This window comes from Sorex fumeus, unplaced genomic scaffold (assembly GCF_029834395.1).
Source record: "Sorex fumeus unplaced genomic scaffold, SorFum_2.1 ptg000037l, whole genome shotgun sequence".
In the NCBI taxonomy this organism is placed as follows: domain Eukaryota; kingdom Metazoa; phylum Chordata; class Mammalia; order Eulipotyphla; family Soricidae; genus Sorex; species Sorex fumeus.
In genome coordinates this window covers 79,264,325-79,290,234 of record NW_026606094.1, presented here as the reverse complement: position 1 = coordinate 79,290,234, position 25,910 = coordinate 79,264,325, and the positions used below count along the sequence as shown (strand labels likewise).

Sequence of the window (25,910 nt, the reverse complement as noted above, 5' to 3'; positions counted from 1 at the left end):
CAAATGCAGGACAGAGCTGTGTTCATTCATTTTGGCAAATATGGATATATTTCATAAGTTTTACTGGTAGCTTTTAAAGTGAGCTTTATTTTCATCTTCTCATCATTTCTGAGTTGGGATGTGCTTTAGTCCAGCAATCAGAAGCACCATTCCTTCATGAAATTGACAGCACCGATTTAAATATCTTGAGTTGGGCTGGATTTTGTTGAAATGAAAATGTTTGACTAAGTGGATGAGCAGCATTTATTTGAGTCATTCCAGCACACAAGGTATGTTGACTGTCACACCAACATGTTAAGTTTACAGTCAGCTTAATTTGTGTCAGTATGTACAGAAAAATCTACAGCTTAGCATTTTATGTATTAAAAAGAAAAAAAACCATATAAATCAAACAAATAAAATTGCTCCTGCTGTGTTTTCATAATTGCAGTCCTTTCTGTATTGATGCTTTGCACTCAGCTTTGATTTCAATGTGTGGCTGCCCCTTTCTCAGGAGCTTGAATCATTCCTCTGTGAGGAAATCAACACCTATCTTCAGGTTTGATAAGGCCTTTTGTTGCTCCCTCATTTGAAATGAGGTGATGGAATCCTTGACTTGGAATGTAATAAATGTTAGCAGTGGCCAATCTTTCCTTGCAACTGAGGGTCTGAAATTGAATTTTGATAAATTTTGCCCCATGGTAACCTGCTATGCCATCTAGCATCCAGTTCTAATGAATTGTATAAGTTAGACATCTAGCTATAATATCATGGTATGTTTATTTCATATATTGTTTATGTTCTATAATATATTTACAACATGCTTAGACTTAAGGACTAATAGCATCACATATATAATTATACTATCCATGATTATGTAATGCACATGTGATATTTATTATATTTGTCTAATAGTAATTCTAATGGATTTATTGATTTATATGCAGTATTTTATGAATGTGATTCAAGCAAATAGCAGAATTTCCTTGTGTGTCTTGTATGCTATGAAGAAGCTGCTCCTCACTTTTCAGTCTCACTCTGAGTAGATACTTGCAAAGAACAGAATGTTCTATCGGCAGGTTCAGAAATCTTGTTCCAGCGTCTTAACAACCATGGAAATTGAAATCCTGGCCCCCAAAGCAGCTTCCATGTTTGGAATTGAAATGATGCTCTTTAAATTTCAAGGGAATCTTTCTCCCTGGTGCCTTGCTGCTTCTCTGAGGAATTGGTCTGCAGAGTACTGGAGTGTTAAAGGAAGAAGGGCTTTGTCCAGATGTTAACTCTGGACCCACCAAGAGGAGAGCTCAGAGATTGAGCAGAAGTGGAACTTCTCTGTTTTTAAGGAGACTAATGAAGACAGACAGTGTGATTCCAGCAGTGTGCACTTTGCCCTGCCACTGTCTGTCCCAGCCCTTGCTCTTAGTAATGACATTGGGGTAGTTATTTTCCTGCTCTTCAAGTGTTAGGTACATGTGAATTTGGAGGGAGGGGGGCATCTCTCACTGATCGGGGGCCAAGGGCCATACTCCTTGGTATTAGACTAACTGGGCCGAGTGTTGAGTTGCAGTGCTAGGACCCAAGGCTGTGCTTTGCTCAGGTCCTCAAGTTCTGGGCACCACCAGGGTCATTTTGGTCCTGCTCAGAGCCGGGTTCGTGCCACTCACTCTGTGTACGAATCTCTGAGCACTTAAGATATTCCAGCATTTCTAATGGTGGTGGTGTTGATAATGATGATGATGATGATGATGATGATGATGATGTTGATGATGATGATGTTAATGATTCGTCACTGTATGATTATGGGTTTGTGTATTTGTTTTTGCAATTGGGTGTTTGGATTTCCTTGCAGCTCATGGTAGAAAAAGCTATTCTAGAATTTTTATTTAATCTTATAATACTTTTTAAATATAATCTTATACTACTCTTTAAGGCCCATTTTAACCCATATTTCTAAATTTTAAATGTTTAAAATTTCTCCTGTTGTATGGAATTTTTTCCATTTTTTTAAAAAATTTTTGTGGCATGATCCTCTGATGCCACCTAGGGGACTCCTCCAAGATTTGGGTTCCCTATCTGTGGCTAGAAAGTGTGTGTGTGTGTGTGTGTGTGTGTGTGTGTGTGTGTGTGTGTGTGTGTGTTTTAAATAATAGTATTAACTACTTTTTCTGTCTTTTTTCCCCCTATATGATTTTAGTTTTCTTTTTTTTTCCCTAAGGATAAAGAATCCTTGAAACAAAGCTAACACTTGAAAATCACCATTATTATTTGAGATTTTACCCCAACACTCAGATCTGCTGAAAAGGCAACCATAGACAATTTGTTTTCTATTGCTGGTTATGAATAACATATGATGTCGTGTGGCTGCAGTAGTGGTCGCGGGATTTTGAAATTCTGAAATTTTAACACTTAAATCTGGAGGGATTTCTGCCAAAAGCCACTGGGTTTCGAGATTTGCTCTGAGTCTCTGGAATCATGGCCGTTAAGCAGCTTGATCCAGAGCCAGAAAGGCCGTTCGTGGGCGATGACTTGGGGTCTTGTTGGCGTGAGGAGGACAGGACCGGCTCCACCCACATCCCATGAGGCCCAACATGTCTTGTCACTGCGGGCCCAAACCTGACTGTCCAATGGCCTCTGGAGGATGATGCCACCAGGCCGCCAGGGGGAAGCAGGTGGAGGGACAGCACCTTTTCCCCCCTGGTGTGGTCCAGCGACAGTAACTTACTGCATAGTCCGGATGCATTTCTGCCAAAAGCCGCTGGGTTTCAAGATTTGTTTCTGAGTCTCTGGAATCATGGCCGTTAAGCAGCTTGATCAGGAGCCACAGAAGCCGTTTGTGGGTGATGACTTGGGGTCTCACTGGGACGGGGAGGACAGGACCGGCTCCACCTCCATCCTGTGAGACCCAACAAGTTTTGTCACTGCGGGCTGAAGCCTGACTGTCCAATGGCCTCTGGAGGATGGCGGCCACCAAGTCACCAAGGGGGAGCAGGCCGAGGGACAGCACCCTTTCCCCTCTGGGGTGACCCGGTGACAGTAACCTACTACGGAGTCCAGACACATTTCTGCCAAAAGCTACCTGGTTTCGAGATTTGTTTCTGAGTCTCTGGGATCATGGCCGTTAAGCAGCTTGATCAGGAGCCAGAGAGGCTGTTTGTGGGCTATGACTTGGGGTCTCGTTGGGGTGGGGAGGATAGGACCAGCTCCAATCCATCCCGTGAGGCCCAAAATGTCTTGTCACTGCGTGCCCAAACATATCTGTCCAGTGGCCTCTGGAGAATGGCAGCCACGAGGCCGCTGGGGGAACAGGCCAAGGCATGAAACATATTCCCACCTGGGTTGGCCGAGCACCGGTAACCTACTGCAGGGACGGGACACATTTCTGCCAAAAGCTGCTGGGTTTCGAGATTTGTTTCTGAGTTTCTGGGATCATGGCCATTAAGCAGTTCAATAAGGAACCAGAGAGGCCATGCCTTCAGTTATATAGCTGAGCTGGAGGTGGTTTGTGGGTGTGTTTCCCACATATCTAACTTTTGGCTGTTTACTTTCTTGGTAAACTTTGCCCCAGGTTTTTGGGGTCTGGCCACAGGCACAACAGCAGTTTTGGGGTACCTGGAAGTCAGAAGGCGCCATCAGGCTGCTGATGCACTTGCCTCACAGGTACAGATTGACCTACTGGCGGCACCATACCCCCTGTTTTTCTTTTAAAAAATGGCAGCTAATACCTCATGACAACACAGTTCTCTCTGTACTAGGTATTAAAGCTCTTTCCACTGCACCTACCCCCTTGCCTTCATCATAGTCTCAGTCTCGGCCATGGGATGTCAGTAACTTGTTTGCTTAGAGCTGTAGGGCTGGGAAAAGGATCCTCAGCTTCCGACTGCGTGTGGCCTTTAGTATCAAGTGGGCCTCATTCCTGCCATTAGATTGTTAGCTAAGCGGAATTTCGATGAATGCCCTTTCCTGAGAAAAGAGACTCACCGGTGGCAGGTTTCTCTTGAGCGTTACCACTTCAGAGACAGTTCAGGAGGCGAAGGTCTTTACTGATGCTCTGAGAACAGTACCAGGAAAGAAGGAAGTGACATTGTGAAAAGATAAAATAAACTGTTAATAGTCTGTTGATTGACAGTGGATGGGAAGATTTCATCTGACCATCTCATGAGGTTGACAGTTGTATATATAAGTATATAGATTGAAACTCTGGAAATTCACCCTATTAGTCAGTGTAGTTGTGCTAGTATTGTGGTTGTTTGTGGCAGGCTGAATTCAGCACACTTCAAGAGGTAACCTTGTCTTCTGAACTTTTCGACAGTATTTATTCAGATGATATTCTGAATAGTGGTGAGTTCCTATAGAAGATTTTGAGTTAAGTGTTGTTTGGAAGAATGAGATGGGCTGTTAGGGGTTCCTGGGTGGAGCCTTTAGAAAGACAGTACTTTCACTTGTTTTTTTTTCTGAGTTCTGCTTGCATTTCTGAACCATGCACAAGACTCAGCCCAACTCCACCCCCTCCACCTGAATCCCAGCAAATCTGATGTCAGCCAATAGTCATTTTCACCAGAGACAGCCATAAAGTCCACTTAACGTTGATCTGTGAAGCAGAGAAATTGGTATATGTACTTAAACATATATTTGTAACAGTTTATCTGTATGTTCTTGCCCAAACATACACACGGAAGTATATTGAGGCCACTGAATTCCTTACAATACACTTAATAGATGTGTTTCTAATCTTTCCCATTGGGTGCCATGGAGAATCAAAGAAGCATGTTATGTTGCCCTCTCTAGCCCCCCCCCCCCACCTCCCTGACTCCTCATTTGCCAAGAAATTTTCCTTCCAGTCATCATTTTCTCAGTGCTACAGTTTATTCAGTGCTCTGCGAGTAGCCTCATGATCACAGAGATGGGGTTTTCCCATTTTCCAGGTGGGAGAGGCTCAGAGGCGGAATGAACGATGCTGTCTGGGGCCTCTCTCCCTGTATCCGTTGATTCTGGTTCCTGAGGACCTAGCCTGTGTTCAGCCACTTGCCCCAGTGATGTCTCACCACCTGTTTCTAGAGCTCTCTTGCTTGGGTCTCTTTGAAGCAGAGGGGGGTGTTCCACACCCACAGGGGCCACTTCTGGTGGTGGTCAGGGAACCGAATGTGGTACCAGGGATGGGACCTGGGTGGGCCTTGCATCTCTCTGCCCCCTCTCTATGCCCCTTCTGTGCTCCTCACTGCTCCCTTGCTGTTTTCCAGCTTTGGAGATATGCTGTCCTTCACCCTGACGGCCTTTGTTGAGCTGATGGACCACGGTATTGTGTCCTGGGACACGTTTTCAGTGGCATTCATTAAGAAGGTAAGCAGATTGTGCTTTGTTAGATATGTGAAATGGCGTTTTGATTCAACCAGATCATAAGAGATGATGAGTGGGAACTCGTAGTCAACGGAAACCGAGTTATCATGTTGTCCAAACCACAGAAGTAGCTGCTGATTTCCTGCGCAGGAATCTGTTGGTTTTAGGACTCACCTAGAGTCCCTGCTGTCCTCCCAGAAATTTCTACCTTTTACCAAGTATTCAAGAAAAGGGAAAGAGGCACAACAGAATGATTCCCACATGCTTGGGGTTGAATGAGGAATAATAATAAAAGATGTGTCTGGGTCCATGTCACCTTAGCTAAGCAACCCTGCTTCCTTGGAATAATGGTGCAATAAATGTCTCGGGTCAGTGAGTTCCATTGGTTCATCCTTGGTTGGGGGAACCTAATGGTGTCATGACAAAGCTGGTCCTGGTGTGGGGAGAAAGAGTAGAGGAGCTCCCAGCATTTCCTGTATATGTCTTAAAGGTACACCTGCAGATTTAACATTGTTTCCTGTCTGCTGACAACAGTGACGAAAAAATGGCCCTGACTTTATGGCTATTAAGTGCAGAATTAAATCATACATTGTGATTATTTACAGATTTGTTCACTTACTGTTTTCTCTCTCTGTATTTGTGAAGTGGTTTTTAAGTGTATTTTGCATTTTCCTTGCTACTTTTGTCTTAGAAATGAAGAGATATTTGAAATTCATAAATTTGAGTTTAGATTTCTGAGAAGAGTTATGAAACAGGATTTCAGTAAATCTGCATGAAACTTGGAAAATCAAAACAAAGATCAGTTACCTGAGGGATGGAGAGAGAGTATCATGGGCATTTGTCCTGCACACAGCAAACTTTGTTTCTATCCCCTGCACCACACAAGATCCACCAAGCACAGGCAGGGGTGGTGGCTGAGCACAGAGGCTGGTATAAGTCATAAGTTATGGGTACCACCATGTGTGGGTCAATACCCTCATCCCTCACCCCCACCCCCGGAAGTCACTGCCACTTAAATTTCCTAAAGCTTTTATTTTGAGTTAATTGTAGATTTTAAAGGGTTGCCAGAAACTAATAAATAATCTTTATCCAGTTTACCTTAATATTAATTAACATTCTGCATAATAATATCATCATATTGTCAAAGCTAAGAAATTTGTTGTGGTGCAATACTGTTGCCACTTCTGTATTTCAGCATTTTTTCTATTAATGATCATTGTCTGGATCCACTTAGTGTATTCTCTCACAGCATTTTATATATCTCGACGTATGATGTCCATGGCTGTGCTGACCTTGGTCTGTGGTTGAGGCGCTGTCCATGTCTCTACGTGCTGAAGCTCCTCTCTCCTTGTCTTTCCTTTGGGACTTAGATCTTGGGTGATGCACCTTGTGTTGAGGAATATCTATCCAGTCCAAGGAGGATGATGGCAGTGATGGCCCGCAGAGGGGATGCCTGCAGGCTATTGCTTATTTATTTCAGAAAAGAGCTGATGGAGAATTGAAGGACTTCTCCACACTCGAGTCCTCTCCAAACACGCCTCTATTAAAGCAAAGGAGACCTGTGCAAGGAACATGGAGAATCATTGCAGATAAGGGGAAGGTCCCACTTTGATTATCTTTGTCAGTGACATGAATTATTTGAAAGGAAGAAAGAGGTAATAGGTGTTTTGGATGTGCTATGGAGTGCTGGTGGCAGGACATATAAGCATTAGATAACAGAAGAGAAAAAAATAGTCACTCTAAGAGTTCTGCTAGTTCTAAAATAGTTCCAGAAAGTTCTAGACAGTCCATATATAAAGATACTGGGTTTTGTGGATTTTTATATACAATGATTCTGTTTCTGAATTTATGGTAAACTGTTCTTTCCTACATGCAAGCATTCAAATCACCCCACTTGTTTGTGACTAGAGTCTTTTTTTATAGTCAGAACAATGAACTGTGCTGTGAATTGCTTGAATTTATGCTGTTTTTCACCCACACTATCTCTTTCCATTCCCACAGCAATCCTTTCCAGAACAAAATAGACAGCCTTGTTCTGTGTGTTCTGGGGGTGAGAATACAGTGTCTCCAGGAGGTTAAGTGAGGTCAGGGGGATGCAGGGGCAAAGGCCTTTTGGTTAAAGTTCTCTTCCCCACTTGCCATGTGCCTGTGCCTGCAAGATCTCGTAGACACAGTGACTCAGCATTGCTGCTGGACATCACTGGGGGAGTTCAGTGATTTCTTCTACCCTAAATTGTCCTGGGAACATGGGTGTCTCTGGTCCAACAATTACATATTTTTGTAAATGTTTTGCTCATTTGATTGGCTTTTCCCAACAGACCATGAACCTTAGCCATGAAATTCTGGTTTTATCCATGATGATCCTCAAAGTTTGGCACAGAGTAATCTTGTCATATATTTTTGTGAAATGAATGAATGAAAATTGTTTCAGAAGTGTTTCTTTAAACCCCCAAACTTGAAGGAGAGAAAGAATACAGAGGCACTGTATAAAATATATTTCAAGTAAAATTTCAATTACGGGGGGAAGAAATTACAAAGCTATCTTTAAGTGATGTCAGAAATGGTTACAGAGAATGACAATATTTAATTTTCTAACTACTTAAGAAAATGGTTTTCATTCATGATATTAAATAGGAATCTTATTAAGTTTCTGAAAGCAAAGACTCATAGACTTGGCAGTTTCAATAAAAATTTTAGTATTTTTCAAAAGGCAATTCACTTCATATATTTCATTTTCTCATTCCCCCTTATTTGCTTGCCTTTGCATTGTTACTTAGATATTAATCCCTTATGTGAATTTGAAAAATAATAATGAGAAAATGACTCTGTAATGGTTAGTTTTTGTAAGATTATCCTCTTTAATTCATTAGCTGGCCCAAATTCAGCACTTTGACAACCCAAGAATTGTATGCAGGCAACTGTCCTTTAAATGGAGCTTTATCTTCACAAAAGCCAACTAGGAAATGTGCTGACAAACGATGCTTATCTCTGTGGTCCAGACTTGGCTCCTGATTAATGCCAAATTCATGCCATTTTGGAGAAATATTTTTCTCTGCCAGCCCCTGTCTCTTCTATGACTAAATCTGTTTTGTTATCTCGATCTAAACTCCAGTTTACAAACTTTAATCTGCTGTAAAGAATATCATTTAATAAGCAGTCTAGAACTGGTGGTCCGCTGGTACCAGTATATAATGTTGCTTTTTCCAGACTTGGCTGGTTAGGGAGGGGGTAGAAAGACTTGGGAGTAGAATGAAAGGGGTAGAGAAATCTAGAAGATCTGTGTCATGAGTCAGCTTTTCCCGGGCCCACCCTACCATCGGCGTCTTTCCTTGGAAGGTAGGTTTCACACGGGTCCTCTTGAAACCTTCCTTCCACGGGGTCCTCTCTGCTGATGCCGTATTTTCAGTGCGTGGGCAGTCATCAAGTTATTTTGCTTTAGAGGCCATCATTTTTGTTTCTGAAACTTTTAAGAGGTTCATGAGCCTCTGTTGAGATTTTTAAGAACAGGAATGGGGTTCCTTGCTCCTAGGGTGTTCCTTTTGTTTTTGGAACATAAGGGAATTTCGCATCCTCCTGAGGGCTGAGCTTTATGTGAGCTTCCTAGTTCTATGGATCTGTGCTTTAGCTGCCTGTGGCTGCTACTTCTCTTTGCTGTTGCTGGTGCCGGAGAGCCCCAGTCCTATTCCCAGGACATTCAGCCTGCGGCGGCAGCAGTTCTCTACAAGGCCTGAGGATTGGTAGTTTGGACCTTGCAGGGTCAGGGGCTCCAAGTCGAACCTGGAGGTGCTGGGGGCCTCCAGGACAGTGCTCAGCTGGGGATCTTGGCTGAAACAGGGTGCATAGAAGGCAGGTCCGTTAACTCCCTGTACCATGTCTCCAGGTCCTCATCACTTCTGCATTTTTCTTTATTTTTATTTTTTGGAGTCACACCGGTGGTGCTCAAGGTTCTGTGCATGGGGATTACTCCTGGCAGGCTAGGGAGACCTTATGGGATGCCAGGGATTGAACCTGGTTGGCTGCGTGCAAGGCAAGTGCCCTACCCTCTAAACTATCATTCTGGCCCCCAGCCTGAAAATTCCTATAGGGGCACTGTCACTGTTCTCCCATTGTTCATCGACTTGCTGGAGTGGGCCAATAACGTCTCCATTGTGACAATTGTTACTGTGTTGGCATATCAAATATGTCACGGGTAGCTTGCCAGGCTTTGCTGTGTGGGTGAGATACTCTCAGTAGCTTGCCGGGCTCTCCGAGAGGGGCAGAGGAATCAAACTCGGGTTGGCCATGTTGGCTGCTTGCAAGGCAAATGCCCTACCCGCTGTGCTATCGCTCCAGCCTACCTCTAGGTTGACATTTTCAAATGAGAGGCCAAGAAGGGAATGCATGTTAGTGGTGTCTGCATCCCCTTTTCTGTGTGTGAGAGCCTTGCCTTCCCAGAAGTGCTTCCTGGCATGTGCTCTTCTCATACTGTCTCACATGTGCCAGCCCACACTGCAGTCATGGAGCAGCAGGGAATGGTTTAAGGGCAAAGGAAGGCGTTATTAATCTTCTGAGGGACAGGAGAAATTAAAATTTAAATGGGAAGTCTTTAGCCTTTATCGCTATACTAAAAGATGTCGTTTTTAAACTAGACATAGAAAATCAGGGTTTGTACATTTGCTAATAAGGGCCCTGTCTGTAATCATTACTTTTGCTGAATCAGCCCCGATGTCTTGGTACTTGGTACTCATTAGGTGAAAATATTGGGTCATTAAATGTCTGGTTAAGACTGCTGATAAATAAGGGCCCAAGAAGTCACTTGGCAGAATCGCACTGTGCACTGGGTGGGCTGCGCCCTCGCTCACTTGCTCCTTAGCTCACCTGAGTTAGGTTGGATTAAATGGTGAATCCTCTCTGTCATGGAAGGGGAGGAATACACTTTAAAAAGATAACATTATTTTATTGTATGTTTTTCAGTGGAAAAAAATCACTGAGATTTACATAGTGGTTAAAATTGGGTTTCAGGCAGCCACATTGCCAGCTTGTCTCACCAGCCTGTCCCCCTTCTCTCCTCCACCGCCCTGGGTTCCCTCTTACTCCCAGCTTGGCTCCTTGGCAGATTAGTTTTTAAGTTTAATTGTTATAGTTCCGGTTCCCTAGTAGTGTTGGATCAAAAGGTTTAAATACACACATGTCGTTTGGCCTCATGCCACAGATGAACCCAGGGCCCTGGTTACTTCCAGGCCTCCTCTTCTTGCTTCTCTGTTTCTCTTTCTCCTTGGCCTTTTTTTGTTTCTCTAGTCCAGACCCATTTCCCCCACTTTTGCTACCTTCCATTCCTTAAGCATGTTACTCTGTCTACCACAAATCAGCGAGAACATCAGTGTTTGTTCTTCTTTTCCTGTCTTTAAGAAAGATGAGTTTTATAGAATACTTAAATACTTTAATAAAATAGAAAGTTTACTCATCTCATGGGAGGTCAATATATAGACATAGCAAATGACAGTGGAATGTATATGTAGGATACAAAAATACCTGAAGTAGAGCAGACACCACACTTTGCTTCACCACCCAGTAAGTTGTGTGTGTGTGTGTGTGTGTGTGTGTGTGCACGCGCGCGTCGGGAGGGGGGCAGGAGAGTGTTAGTCATTTGTTAAGAACTTTTAAAAGTCAGTTGTAAAGATATATTTCATAGAAGACAACATTGAGAATTCCATTGGAAAACGTTGAAAGAGCAAACATTGTCAAGAGGGTGTTTATGGAAGTGGAGGGGAATTGTCATGGGAGAAAATCTTCGCAGAGACAGAAGCATGGAAAAAAGCAAACATGCTGTCTTGTTACCCAGGAATGAGCCAGTGCTGTGTGTGTCCAACTGAATGAGCGCCCCTGGGAGAGGCGCCGGGAGCAGCATCAGAGGGTTAGAAAGTAGTTTACTGGCAGCATTGATCAGTAATGGTTATGGCGAATTTGGAGAAAGGTGACAATTGAAAAGGAGGCTTATTCAGGCAAATTGTCTCATAGGAGACAGCCATTTGGATGAAACACGTGTCGTAGAAAATGAGTTTTGTCTGTCTCCATGGTGCTGTGAGTCCCTGAAGTTTCAGTCACATGGTTTTTGCTTGCCTTTCTATTTCCAGGTCCTAGACCAGTGCAAGCCTATTTCACGGCCCATAGTCAGTGACTATTGCTTGAGTGAGAAGAGGGCATGGAGGCTGTGGGTGGGGAACGATGTGGGGCAGTAAACAACTGGGTGGCAGATTTTCCATCTCTCCAAGCTTACTAAAAGCCACATGAAACAAGGAGTCTGGAAGAAGACTTAGTGCAGAGAACATCGGAAATACTGGAGCTGACTTCTCTGTGAGGTCTTCAGTTTCCTAATGCATGCCAAGAACTATGCTGGGATAATGAAAACCAGTTAAGGAGATGTAAGTAGGAGAATTTCAGAAATTTTATATTGTATTTAGAAGGAGTCTGAATTGGAGGGTTAAACCTGAGCACAGCATGAGGGTAATTGCATTGTTCTGTTAGAGAAGGATGGTTCTTGAGAGGCAAAGTTGGCCTTAGCATGGTGGCATTGAACAGAGTGGAATATATTGTGAGACTTAGAACAGACACTTGCCAGGATAATAAACACATTGGAGAAGTTTATTAACCGTGAAAGGAGAGAAAGTGGTCCTTTGAGAATCTTAAAATTCTCACACTCTTCTTGTAATTTGTATTAAAGAGCAGTAGCCTTTGAGGATACAGAGTCACAATGTTTGACTACTTCATGCCATTTCTTTTCCACTCGAGACCCAGATATGCTCACCCCTACAACCAAAACACACACACACAAACACACACTCACACTCATGCATGCATGGGTGCACGCACACACACACAAATACACACACACATACACACTAACATTCTCTAAGGAGCCATTGGCTAGAAACAGATGAGATGATGACTTCCAGTATCCATGAGTTTCTTTACATCTTGGCTTAAAAGAGGGTGGAGGAGGGATCTGTGGGATGCAGAAAAGGAGAGATTATTGCTGATAGGGAACCAGCAAGTTCTATTTGTCAGGAGCCAAAGTGTTTCGTTTATGAAACAGCAGTCTTTATACTGATATAACAACAGACTTTTAGTGTGCATTGTCAACAGACAGTAATAACTTTTAATGAGGCCTCTAAAATAAAGCCTTTATGGTACCCATGTGTTTGAGTAACTATTATCCATTATTCACACCCTTATGTTGCTTTCCTCTTCCATGGTGATTTACTGTGTTTGAAGTCTTGGTGATTAATTCCATAGAGAAAATAATTGAGAACTTAAACTATTATTTCAGGCTTTAGCCTGGCTAATTTAAGTGTTTTCCTGTTTGCTAAAGTTGAGGGAGATAAGAAGAATTTCTTTGGACCATATGAAATTGGAAGGATGGGAGAAGAGTGTTTCGTTGAGGAGAAAAGAAGAGTATAGTATCCAAGAAGTGAAAAGTTGCCAGTTGAATTGTGTTGACAAGTGTGATTTGTGAGTCACTAAAGTGGGAGAATAAGGATCTCGCTGGTGAAGGAATAGACTGGGAAGGGAATGGCTATCGTGTATGTTGAACTCTCTCTCTCTCTCTCTCGCTCTCTCGCTCTCTCTCTTTCTCCTCTCTTCTCTCTTTCGCTCTCTCTGTTTTTGGCTATAACCATTCCCCCCCTGCTGAATCACTGTGAGAGACACAGTTACAAAGTTGTTCATGATTGCGTTTTAGTCATACATGAAATTCAGTCATTCCAACACCTGTCCCTTCACTAGTGTACATTTCCCATCACCCATATCCCTAGTTTCGCCCCTGCCACCCCTCTCCTACTCGTCTTCTTGTCTTTTCTTCTCTCTTACTTTCTCTCTCACTCTTTCTCTCTCCCCCCTTTTGGGCATTGTAGTTTGCAGTATAGATACTGAAAGGTTATCCTGTATATCCCTTTTCCTACTTTCAGCACTCAGTTCTTGTCCAGAGTTATCATTTCCAACTATTACTGTCGTAGTGGTCCCTTCTCTTTCCTAACTGCCTGCCCTGCCCCCCACTTTTGTCAGGCTTCCAAGTGTGGACCAGTTCTCCTGGCCCTCATTTCTACTGTCCTTGGGTATTAGTCTCATACTGTGTTTTTTTTTTATATCCCACAAATGAGTGTGATCATTCTTTGTCCCGCTCTTTCTGATTCACTTCATTTAGTATGATACTCTCCATGTCTATTCATTTATTACTTATGTCCATCCATTTTGACAAACTTCATGACTTTATTTTTCTTGGTGGCTGTGTAGTATTCCATTGTGTAGATGTATCATCATTTCTTTATCCAGTCATCTGTTTTCAGGCACCCAGGTTGTTTCTAGATTCTTGCTACACTGAATAATGCTACACTGGAGAACTTGAGAATAAATGTGTTGAAGTCAGTTGCCTCTGCAAGATGCCTCATCCTCCCTGGCCTCAAAGACAACTCTTTTTAATTGCTTCTAACTGAATTGTACAATAGGATATAAATAGTGTTGCCTGTTCTGCTGCAGTGTCAAGTATGATTTCCTCTCGAGCCTGGTGTTCCTTAAATGACTTACTCTCTGCTCTATTTTGCTTGCTGCTCTGATTTACTGACCAGGAAACTTACTTGTGTCCCCTTGGATCTGCAGATTGCAAGCTTTGTCAACAAGTCAGCCATTGACACCTCAATCCTGCAGCGGTCCTTGGCCATTTTGGAGTCAATGGTGCTCAATAGCCATGACCTCTACCAGAAGGTGGCCCAAGAGATCACCATCGGCCAGCTCATCCCACACCTTCAGGGGTAAGTAGGGTGAGGAGAAACGTGCAGGAGATAACCTGTCTCGCTCCCCGGAGAAGTCTCACCCCTCGTCCCTAAGGACACAGAACAGAGAATGTGGGCTGCATTGCTCCCTCCTGGGCACTCAGAGTGCAGCATTCTTCAGCCCTGAAGGAGCTCCGTTCCCATTCCTGACTGCCCTTTCCCCAGTGCCTGGCCCTTGGTAGAAGCTCATCTTTGATTAATATTGGTAGAGTTTGGTTTTGGTGGGACGATTTGTCTCTCAAGTTCTCAGTAGTCTTTCTATGATTGTTTAAATTAGTACTTTTGGTGGTAGAATGAATGTTTCCATGGTTAATAATGAACTTCTGTTGTTGTGTAGGACCATAACTGATGATGCTTGGGGGTCACTCCTTGCAGTCCTCATGCGGTTATGTAGCATTGGGGCTCAAACCTGGGCCTCCTGCATGCAAAGCATCTGCTTTGGGCCATTTCTCTGACCCCTAACTTATTTTGTGCAAGCTTCTTCCCTAGGCTTGGGATGTTTGCAATGAACTGCACTTGCAGTTTAGTGTATGGCATGAATGTTTTCCAGAGGTTTAGGCTAGAAGATGAGGCCTAGCAGTTTGAAGCCCAGGAGAAGTCCTGAGACCCCTTCCTTTCACTCTGCAGTAAGAAGTGAGGTTTCACTGATTGACACCCAGATGCTGTACCCTGTGCTACTTTAGAAATGAAATACAGGGGTTTGGGGGCTTGGGTGGCAGCAGAGCCTCCGAGCTGACTTGATCCTGGTTTATAGAACCAAGAAACTACTTCAGTCATTTCTGTTTCTTCAGAACCAACTGTGCCGTGGAGGCACAGGAATAGCGGCTTCCTCAGAGCCTTGGAGGAGGCCTCTCGGGGCTCGTTTTATGGTATTAATATGAACTGGTTGATGCCTATGTACTAATCACCGCATTTCGCAGGTTACTGGGCACAGTCTCAAGGAGCCTCTGGATCATTTGGGTTGAGGTGCAGGACAGGGAGCCAGGGGACTCAGTAGCTCTGGATTTACCTAAAATGCTCATGTGTTAACTTAATAAGTGGCTTCGAGTGGGGGGAGCAAGCCCTGGGGCTAGAATCTTGCCTGGCCTACTGGAAGGCCCCAGCTGTGACGCCCCTGCTTGCTCCCGCCCCTGCTTGCTCCCCTCCCCACACCACCCCTGGGCATGACCCTCAGCACACGGGTCTGCATGCTCCAAGGACCTGTTTTGTTCTTAGTTAAGTAGAAGCTACTAGAGTACAGTAGATGTGTCCTTTTTTTTTGCCTTCCTTTTAACAGAAGATGAAGTTTTAGAGTTCCTAAACTATGATTGAAGCCTCAGGGAGAATTGGCACATGCTTGAAACAATGGTGTGCATGAAACCTCCCTAGAAATAATCTGCTAGAAACAATATTTCCCGAATGTCAAAGAACTCAGAGCTGTTCTCTTCTTTTCTTCAACTCTCAAGGGGGCACTTGAATATTCACGGTGCTCTTCACCAAAGTGGAGAGTTTATTATTGCTAAGTGCTGTGCTTAGGATTTTATGTACATTAGCTCATTTTACGCTAAAAGCATCCTCTTGCAGTGAGTTCTTATCTGCTGCTACAGACGTGGGAACAGTGTCTGAGGGGCCCCTGGGAGCTCCCCTCCCCCCCACCCCCACAGTCTCAGAGCCAGCCTGTGATGAGCCTGCTGGAAGCTTGGCCCACCAAGCCCTGTGGCCTCGGCTCCCCTCCCCCCACCTCCCTGTAGGAAGCGTGCAGGCCTCTTCGTCCCTTCCATCCTTATTTACCATGCAGCGTGCATCCGTTCTTTGCTCATTTGGATTTTCTGATTTCCTTCCTGTTCCTTTCCTACCAGGGGCCAGGCAAGGTGGCTCAATGGGTTGCACAGATGCTTTGCAGGAGGAGACTCAAGGGGTGTCTCCTACAGTTCCTGGCCTCCTGAGCACAGAGCCGAGAGCAATCCCCAAGCTCTGCCAGGTGTGCCCCCAAAATTCCACAGAGCAGAATATGTGGATTTGGGAATCGGTTTTGGAATATGTACCATCATCAGTTTGGAAACCACCAGTTCCTTCATTTTGGATGGGGACCTCTGCAGGCACTGGGCCCCAGGGCCCCTTCTGCTGTCTCTCTGGCTGGAGACTCACAGCCTACATGCTCTGTGCTCCCACTCAGTGCTGGCTGCGGCCCTGCATGTTGGAGCCCACGGATGAGTACTTGGACGCTGCCTTGTGCATGTGAGACCCGTGCCCTTGAGCACACCACCCTGCCAGGCACTTTGATGGTAGCAGGACGGTGGGAGATTAAAGACACTCCCAGGTGGGCTGGCACTGGGAGATAGTGCGTCCCCTCACCCATGCTTGCTCAGCACCTTGAGTGGACAGGGCGTTAGAGATGCAGCCCACACCTCTGCTCAGTGAGCGCTAGTGGCAACAGAGCTGCTGTCCCCTCTTCTTGGTACAGCCTGTGAAGGCCGAGATGTGCTCTCAGGGCCAGCTGTGTTATTGATGCCCGCTGCTTTAAAAAAAATGTTATGTTTTATTTGAATCTCCATAAGAGACTCAAGTTACAGAGCTGCTCCTGACAGGTGGGCTTCAGTCCTACAGTGCTCCAGCACGTCCCTTCACAGTGCACATTTCCTACCCCCTGTTTCCCACCCGCACTCCCAGCCCCCCGAATCCTGCATCTATGGCAAGTACTTTTATTCTCTCCCTCTCTTTTTCTCTCTCTTACTTTACTTTTAGTGCACTGTGGTTTGCAGTTCTGTTACTGATAGGGTGGCATGAATATCATTTACCAGTTCTGCTTCCTTTTCCCTCTTTACCGCCTTGATGGAGGGTGCTGTGATTTTATACACTGGTCATGATGCTTTCATGCCAGCCCAGTCCCTGCAGCAGAAAGTCCATTTCCCTCCACCAGTGGGCCAAGGCTCTCTCCCAACTCCTCACCCCCAGGCTTAGTTCTGTCTTCAGAATGCCCAGTTCTTTATTTATTTATTTATTACTGAATCACTGTGAGATGCAGTTACAAAGCTTTCATGTTTGAGTTTCAGTCATACAGTGATCAAACACCCATCCCTCCACCAGTGCACATTTTCCACCACCAATCTCCCCAGTATAACCCCCCCTCCCTTTCTCAGCCCTCCCCCTGCCTCTGTGGCAGACAGTTTCCCTCATACTCTCTCTGCTTTGGGGCACTATGGTTTGCAATACAGATACTGAGAGGCTATCATGTTTTGTCCTTTATCTACTTTCAGCACACAGCTCCCATCCCAAACGATTCCTCCAACCATCATTGTCTTAGTGATCTCTTCTCTATTCCAGCTGCCTCCTCCCCTAGTTCATGAGGCAGGCTTCGAACTATGTGGCAATATTCCTGGCCCTTATGTCTATTGTTCTTGAGTGTCAGTCTCATATTATGTTATTTTATAGTACACAAAACGAGTGCAGTCCTTCTATGTCTGTCCCTCTCTTTCTGACTCATTTCACTTAGCATGATTCTCTCCATGTCTATCCACTTATAAGCAAAGTTCATGACTTAGTCTCTCCTGGCAGCTGCATAGTATTCCAATTTGTAAATTTACTGAAGTTTCTTTAACAGTTGTCTATTCTTGGGCACTTTGGTTGTTTTCAGATTCTGGCTATTGTGAACAGTGCTGCAATGCACATATGGGTGCAGATGTCATTTCTACTGTACTTTTTTGCACCCTTGGGATATATTCCCTGAAGTGGTATTGCGGGATCATATGGAAGCTCAATTTCTATTTTTTGTAGGAATGCTCCTATTGTTTTCCAAAAAGGCTGCATCAGTGGGCATTCCCCCTAAAGTGCAAGAGCGTCCCTTTTTCCCCACATCCATGCCAGCACTGGTTGCTTTTGTTCTTTTGAATGTGTGCCAGTCTCTGTGAATGTGTGCCAGTCTCTGTGATGTGAGATGATATCTCATTGTTGTTTTGATTCTCACCTCCCTGATGACTAGCTGTGTGGAGCATTTTTTCATGTGCCTTATGGTCATTTGTATTTCTTTTTTGAGGAAGCTGCTGTTAATTTCTTCTCCACATTTTTTGATGCGGTTGGAGGTTTTTTCCTTGTACAAGAATGTCCAGTTCTGATGCCTTTGGCCGTTGGCTGTTCCCTTGCTCGGCCCCTTTTTGTGGGGGAGATGGCGGGAAGCGCCAGGGGACTTGGGGACTCAACTCTCCTGATCTCTGCTGCTCTGCATTGCAGGACAGACCAGGAGATCCAGACCTACACCATCGCCGTGATCAACGCGCTCTTTCTCAAAGCCCCAGACGAGAGGAGGCAGGTCAGTACGTCTGTGGCCTTGAGACTGCCCAGGGCAGCAACCCCAGATGGATCTGGCAGGACGAGGTGGGGGGTGTCCCAGCCTCAGGGTCTTTACTGCAGGGCTCAGTAAAAGGGGCCGAAACCTTGGGAGGCATTCAGAGAAACACTCTGGCCTCTCCTTTATCCTGCACTGTCAGCCTGCAGGAAAGGGTGTTCCCGGGGGAGATGTGGGAGTGGACACAGAAGGGGAAGGGGAGTAGGAGCCATGCCGCGTAGGCCAGAGGGGCACTTGGCTTGACTATATTCTTCTGTTGCTGATCTGGTGGAAGCTTGAGCATCCGTTTCCTCTCTTCTATGTCAACAAGAGCAGAGAACTGCTTAGAGAGCTTGGGTGCTGACTCGAAGGACTTATGATGGGCTCTGCATGCTGGAGCCCAGGGTTTGAGCCCTCCCAACACTTGGTACCTGGAAACTGCTGGGAGTGATCACCAAGTGCTGAGCAAGGAGTGTTCCTGAGCTCAAGGGAGAGCAGCCCAGAAAACAAACCTACCCAGGCCAGAGAGATAGGACAGGTGGTGAGGCACCTGGGTCAGTACCTGGCACCATACATGGTCCCTCAGGTTCTCCAGGAGTGATCCCTGAGCACAGAACTTGGAGTAAGTCCTGAACACTGCTAGCTTTGACCCTAAACACTGAATGGAGGGAAGGGAGGGAGGGAGGGTGAGAGGGAAGGAAGGCGGGAAGGGGGAAGGAGGGAATGGCTAGAAATACGGGTTCCTCTGGTCATTCCAACTGTTCTCAGGAACGTAGAAGCATGGCGGCCACTGGTTGCTGTGAGGATGTAGAGAGCCAACTCGTGGCATGGACTGGACTCTGTCACGAACTGGACTCATTCCTGTGCTTCCTCAGTGGGGCTCTCAGGTCTTGGCGACTTTCCAGGAGACATTTGGGGTGTCACGCAGCAATGCCTGATCACTGCCCTGTCATCCTGTGCACCTGTACTGTTTGCTAGAGTGGGAGGCACCCTACGTGCTCCCCGAGCCTGTGCTCTGAGCTCTGTGGGGTTTTATTTTGGTCGCATTCTTTGGTGCCTGGGGCTCCCAGAAGCACTTAGTGGCAGTTTCTGGCTCGGTGCTCAGGCCCCGTGTTTGTGTGTGGGTTGGGACAGGCAATGGCTGTACCCATGGCACAGCAAGTGCTGCCTCCTCCAATGCCTCTCTGAGGCTGCAGCTGGGACGGTGGCTCGGGCTGCCCCCCCGCATGGGTGCTGAGCTGCCAACTCCTGCAGACCCGGAGCTCCCAGTCCTCCAGCACACATGCCCCACAGGGCCCTTCGAGGACTCGCCCCTTCCCTGAAGGTGGAACTGGAGTTCGAGGAGCCTGCACTGTGTGCTGTGGTCAGGCCTTTCCCTCGCCCTGCGATGCTTGGAACCAGGGACGTGGAAGCTCCCTGGGTTGTGCTCGAAGTCAGCCTCACTGCTTGTACACTACTGCTGCTGAACTGGCCTCAGACGACCTTGGGGAATCGGGATGTGGATGCCAGGGAGCACTTTATCCAGTACAGCGATCACTAATGAAAATATATTGGACTGCCAGTAGGACATTAGGTTCAAGTTTTGGGGATCTGAAGCTCTCTGTTTTTAGATTAGACCGCGTGAGACTGGCAGGACCGAGTTTGGGCATTCGTTGCTCTCACCATTGGAGAAAACTGTCGGGCTGATACAGATAAATATAATTGTGGAGAAGGCAGAGAGGGTAATTGGTGACTGAATTTGTCTTTGAAATATAGTGAGAAGGTACTTTACTTAATTGTCTATAGAAGATCAGCTTGGACTTTCCAAAATGTTGAACTCTAGAAGAATCAGTGCCTTCATTTATTAAGAATAGAACAAATACTCTTCTTGAAAATTTTCCTGAATTTTCCCCCTCAGAAATAAAATAGTTTGTGTTTTAATTTTATAAACATCTCCAATAAGTTGAGAGGGGTCTTGAAATGGTTTTAAGTGCATGATAAAGAAAACTGTGATGTCATTTCCAGAGGTCACTAGAGGCTGGCAATGCCCCCAGGGGCAACATAGGGTTGGTTTCCTGTGACATATTGGTAGTGATTTATGTTGTAAAATGTAGAAGGTTTTGAGTATTGTTTGTGAAGTAGAAATTTTGCCAGAGCTTTTCACCAAAAAATATATTATTTAGAGTCTTTGCGCTTTGTGCCAGTCTTGGTGTTTTATGTCTTCTTTGATTCTCTTATCAGTAGAAAACCATTTTATTTTGATTTTTGCAAATAAGGAAATTGAAAGTCAGGCAGGTAAAGGTTTGACCAGATTGCTCCTAGTATCCCCACCTGCAGAGTGTCCTAGTGAGCATGTCACAGGAGTGCCTCCACTCTCCAGTACTCAAAGAACATCTAAAGTGGGAAAGACTCATGTCTGCCTTCTTCCCCCCAGTTAGACCCAGAGGAATTTTAGCATTCACTCAGGGGCTGTACAGAAATATCCCTTAATTCAGGCCTCTCATCATCAGATCAATTCCAAATTCATGGAAACATTTTATATTTACTCTAATTTCTTTTTCCAATTTAAAGCCACACACATTCTTAGTCCTCCATTTTGGGGGCGGGGGTACTTCATTTCAAAATATATAAAGTAGATTTAGAAGGGTTGTTCTAAACACTTACATTTTATTTATGGAGAAAAATTCCACCAGATCATATTTTTAGTTACTAAGCAGACTGTCCCAACACTAGTTTTTGTTTTGTATTAATTGAGCTAGCCTCCAGAGAGAAAACTGGGTGTCTTGGGGTGTTGCCCACAGGCTGGCTTCCCTGCGGAAAGGGGGTCTGGCTTACCCAGGACTCTTGATACGGGCTCTCACCCATCCTCTGAGCACATCAATGGTTCTTGTTCTGTGGGAGATGGGGTTGACATTTGATGAGCAAACAAATCTTTTTTCTGACCAAGTCATGCCATTACTGACTTCATTATGTTCATGACCAACATATTGATGAGATCTCGTCCAGATTGATCTACAGATTCGTATGATTTTTGATAAGCATTATTTTAAAATAATTTTGTTAAAACATTGTGTGGAAAAACAAGACAATCCAGTTTCTAAAGGAAGAAAACATAAGAACTCCCCAGTTGCATTCCCAGAGACAATAGCTCATAACTGAGACTGCACCCCTCGCCTGGAACGTGCCAACTCCTATGGACACCATTTTCATCAGATGCTGTCACAGTACATGCATTATTAAAGCTTCTTTTACAAGAAGATGTTGTGAACGCCATTCCATGCCAATATATCTGCATCTCTGTTTCTATTATCTTAATGGTATAAAGTATTCTCCATGGATTCTCAAGTTTACTCAAACAATAACTTAATATTGGATTAAAAATAATTCATGATGTGGACAGGGATCTTCCAGTATCCCTTCTCTGAGCAAGCTCATGTTTATTAGGGATATAGCAGAATATGTTAATTCATTCTTTAATCAAATATTTATTATATACCTGTGCCAGACATTTTATCTGGGCTTGAAACTCAAATATGAAATGATTTTCCGTGTCTTTGCCCTACCCATAGTATTAAGGAAAAGATCAATATTGTATCAGACAATTATAATAATTGCTCTAGTAATGTCAGAAATGTATCATTCCTTCTAAGTTATTTTAAACTTTTATGAATTGTGTCTATAAAATAGACATAAAAGAGGACTTTTTTTTGGATGCTAAGTAGGCAGACATTTCATTTTATAAAAGAAAAGAGATTTAAAAGAGCTGTAGACACTTTTTGGCCTTTTGCTTTTTTGTATGACCCATGGAAAAGTTTCTATTTCTATCCACCAAAAGGAAAATTCTAGCCCTGTGCACTGTGCAAAAGCAAGTTCCTTTTCCCTGACCAGTGACTGAGGTTGGATGAGGGGTCCTTATTATCTTCTGGCTTTAATGTTATACTGACACATCATGATTTACAATACCTTTAATTGGTTTCCTGTCGACAACCTCCTGGCACAGCTAGAATTTTGGAATCACCTTCCCGTATTTACATGCTCCTCTCTTCAGTGCAGTGGGCCAGCGGGAGTGTTGCCATAAAGCTGTGACCTCTAACAGCATCCTTTGAATTTCACCCCTTCTTCTCTCCTGCTTTCTCTCCCTTCTGTGGTGGCGATCACACCTGACCCTAGGCTGGTGTGGAGAGCAGTGTGGACATCCTTGAGTGTCCTCTGACTGTAAGTCCCCATGTCCATCTGCTCCTGCCCAGCCCTGCCTGTGTGTCTCTTACTTCATGTCCCCTGTCTTCCTGTCTCATGCTTCCTCCACATGCTCCTGATTCTCCTCACTCTCTGCTGCTTTATTTCATCCTGGGTTGCATTCATGGTCGTGTTTTGGTATACTAGTATAGTTATTTCTCTACTCAACCAAGTAGCAAATTACTCCCTCTACCTCCCCATCAAAAAGCAGTTATCCTGAATATGAGCAGTATTTTTGCTTCTAAACATTTGCATCATATTGTCCTCGTTTTCAACCTTATTGTCTGTTTGCCAATGTCTAGAGAAGCCATCTATAAAGCATCGCATTAAATATAATCACATGCAAAGCCTCCAAACCAGCCAGGGAAGCCAAGGCACTCAGCGTCCCTGGCACGGATGTGGCGTAAAACCGCTGAGTGTGGGCCCAGAGGTGGCACTACCCCCATACCTCCCTTCACTCAGAAGCCCTGGAGTTCACTTTCAGAGTCCGTGCTCAAGGCCTGGGGTGTTTGCAACTTGTTCTTTGGTTTTGCACAGATGAGCTTAGAAATTAGAAGACAGATCTTTAAAGCAATGGTCTCTAGTATTGGGGTTTTGCTGCTGCATGTCTGTGCCCTGTGAAGCCCTCTGCTTCTGACGGACCCTGCCAGTGAAGCCCCCGCTCCATCAGCCTCCATCTTCTCCTAGAAAGGGGAAATTCCTGGAACACACACACAAAAACCAAAAAAGGAAGAAGATTGTAGGTGCCAATATTTTCTTCCTTGGCTTTGTAATATTAAAAAAATAATTGGAACGTGACCAGCTGTGTGAGTTCGTTGTGTCATGAGAAATACTGCTGATATCCAGCTAGGATGCACACTCCACGGCTGAGTCCGTCTGTGCCACGCTGAAATGAATCTTTCTAACCGGAACCTTTGTGTGGACTTGTTTTTCTCCAACAGGAGATGGCGAATATTTTGGCTCAGAAGCAGCTGCGCTCCATCATCTTAACGGTGAGTGTCTGTGCTGAGGCCGGGTGACACTGGTTTTCTTCTGTCCTCTGTACCTTATTTGTGGTGTGCTGTGTACATCGTTCCAGGGGCAAAGCTCTAGGCAGGAGAACAAATTAAACGGTAGTTTTTTAGAGTACAAATAAGCAAGTCTTCCCTGTGTTTGGCTGAAGGGAAGGGTCTCCAGAAAATCGGAAAGCTCTCGGGAGAAAAAACAAGGAACCACAGTCTCTCAGTGGGGCGATGTAAGACATACCTGCAATGTTAGCTTTCATTTGACTTACAAATCCACCAGCATGAGTGAGATCAAAGGTGAGATACCCGGGTCCTTGTTTGCCACCTGACTTGTAACCCAGGCTGGAAGAGGTGTGTGTAGTTGAACTCCCTGCTATCAAAACCAGATCTCTCTACTCTTCTCTCCTTTTCTCTTTTTCACCCTCTTATTCTTTCTCCATCCCTCCCCCTTCTCTTTCTGTCACAGACACACGTGCCAGTACAATGAGGTCATTGAATATTAAAATTCTTACAATAGCAAACAGAACCAAAGCTCCAAAGCCTAAAGCCATCTCATCAATTGCTTCCGTTTCTCATTTTCCTCCCTACCCTGTCTTCTCTAACTGGCACTGTATGAAGGGTTAGGAGTTGGTGCTTGAACCCAGACCTCTGAGTCTGAGGGTTGCCATCATCAGAGAATTTACCAGGAGTGAGATTGTTTAGGTAGCGCAAAGTCAGTTTATTGAGAGAGCCCACTGGCCAGTGACACAGTGTTGGTCTCCAGAGACAGACAGACTGACACACACACACACAGACAGAGAGAGAGATAACAAGAGAGAGACAGAGACAGAGAGAGACAGACAGAGAGAGAATGAGTGAGAAAGAAACAGAGAGAGAGAGAGAGAGAGAGAGCGCTAGGTGGGCAACTTCTAAGTTAGTTAGTCCTGGGAGCGGCAAGCAGCAAACCTGTATCCAATTTTAGGGGAAAAGTAAATTGTACTTACAATATTTTAGGCCAGTCACATAAAAAGGACGTGAGATGCATATAGCACTTTGGCTCAGCCATGAAATGTTCTGGGCCAGTTGTGTGGAGATGATGAAGCTTGAGTCTGAGTTTGCCCTGTCCCAGGAAGAGAGGAGTGTGTCTAGCTCTTGGACTCTGGCGGCCAAGGCCCGGCGTGCCTGTGGGGGTACGCTGCTGAGCTGTGCAGGCACTGTGGGGTGCGGAGGCAGCAGAGGGCCTCCAGAGCCTCTGGGCACCGCTGGCCATCTTAGCAAGGATGGTCTCCTCGTGAGATGAGGCTCGGTGTCCTATGAGGGGGCTTTTTCTAGCTGCTTCCCCTCCATTGGAGCTCACGGCCAGGTTAGGGGCTCCTGGAGGATTTTCCTAAGATTTCAGGAGCTGGGCGGGTGTGGCCCATTGGAGATATACATACAATGTGAAAGGCAGCTTTGCCATATCCACCAAATGATTGGAATTTTAAAACCCAGCCGTGTTCTTTGCCAGAGAAGACACCTGTTAGGCCCACGTGCTAAATCTCGTTTCAGACTCCACCTTGGTGGTGCTGAGGCCATCTTTGGCCACTGCTGTTCCATTTGTTCCATTTTGATTCTGCGGCTTTGAAGTAGGGCTGTTCTGTTTTTCCTCTCATTGTCGCCTGAAATCACTCCTCCTTGTCACAATGGTGGATTAACTACAAAACCAAGAGTGCTCTGCTTTCCTGTGTAGCTTCTGAAGTGTTTGCACATCCCTGTGTCAGGCTCTGGCCAGGGGCAGCCCTGCAGAGAGGCTCAGAGTTGCTCCCCTCCTTGCCCAGGCTGTTCTCCTGTCTCTCCTCTGGAGGTGCGTGTCTGCACTCAGGACTTGTCTCCTCTCCTTTCTCTCTCTCGGTCCTCCCTAAACCCAGGAGGTCACTCCTGGTTCCTGGCCGGAAGTCTTCTGACTCGTAGAATTTGACGGAAACCTAAGCACCGCCATGCCCTGCTGGTCCCCAACTTGTCCTCTCTGTGCTTCCACGTGGCCACTGTGGAGGTTATCACTGACCTGATGATGTAATGGGAGAGGTTCGCTTTTGCTGTTTGGCTTGCTCTTTTTCCATATATACTAAACTGTATATTAAAAACGAAATTTCTTGGTGGATTCTGTCCTCAGCATGTCATTCGGGCCCAGCGGGCCATCAACAATGAGATGGCACACCAGCTCTACGTGCTGCAGGTCCTCACCTTCAACCTCCTGGAGGACCGGATGATGACCAAGATGGACCCACAGGACCAGGTGAGTGTGGCTGGCTAGTG

At 45.2% G+C, this 25,910-nt stretch overlaps 1 protein-coding gene across 2 annotated transcripts in view; it reads left to right on the top strand.

The window, feature by feature from the left end:
- The window catches only part of ELMO1 (engulfment and cell motility 1), a 488,584-nt gene that overhangs the window by 104,650 nt on the left and 358,024 nt on the right, over positions 1-25,910 (top strand). Inside the window, exons 7-12 of one of the 2 annotated variants that reach the window (XM_056118195.1) lie at positions 5,217-5,316; positions 13,945-14,096; positions 18,324-18,402; positions 22,567-22,611; positions 23,574-23,624; positions 25,768-25,890. In XM_056118195.1, coding sequence (XP_055974170.1) covers positions 5,217-5,316; positions 13,945-14,096; positions 18,324-18,402; positions 22,567-22,611; positions 23,574-23,624; positions 25,768-25,890 — 550 coding nt within the window. The remainder of the gene's footprint in view (positions 1-5,216; positions 5,317-13,944; positions 14,097-18,323; positions 18,403-22,566; positions 22,612-23,573; positions 23,625-25,767; positions 25,891-25,910) is intronic. The other variant, XM_056118196.1, reaches the window with a different exon arrangement.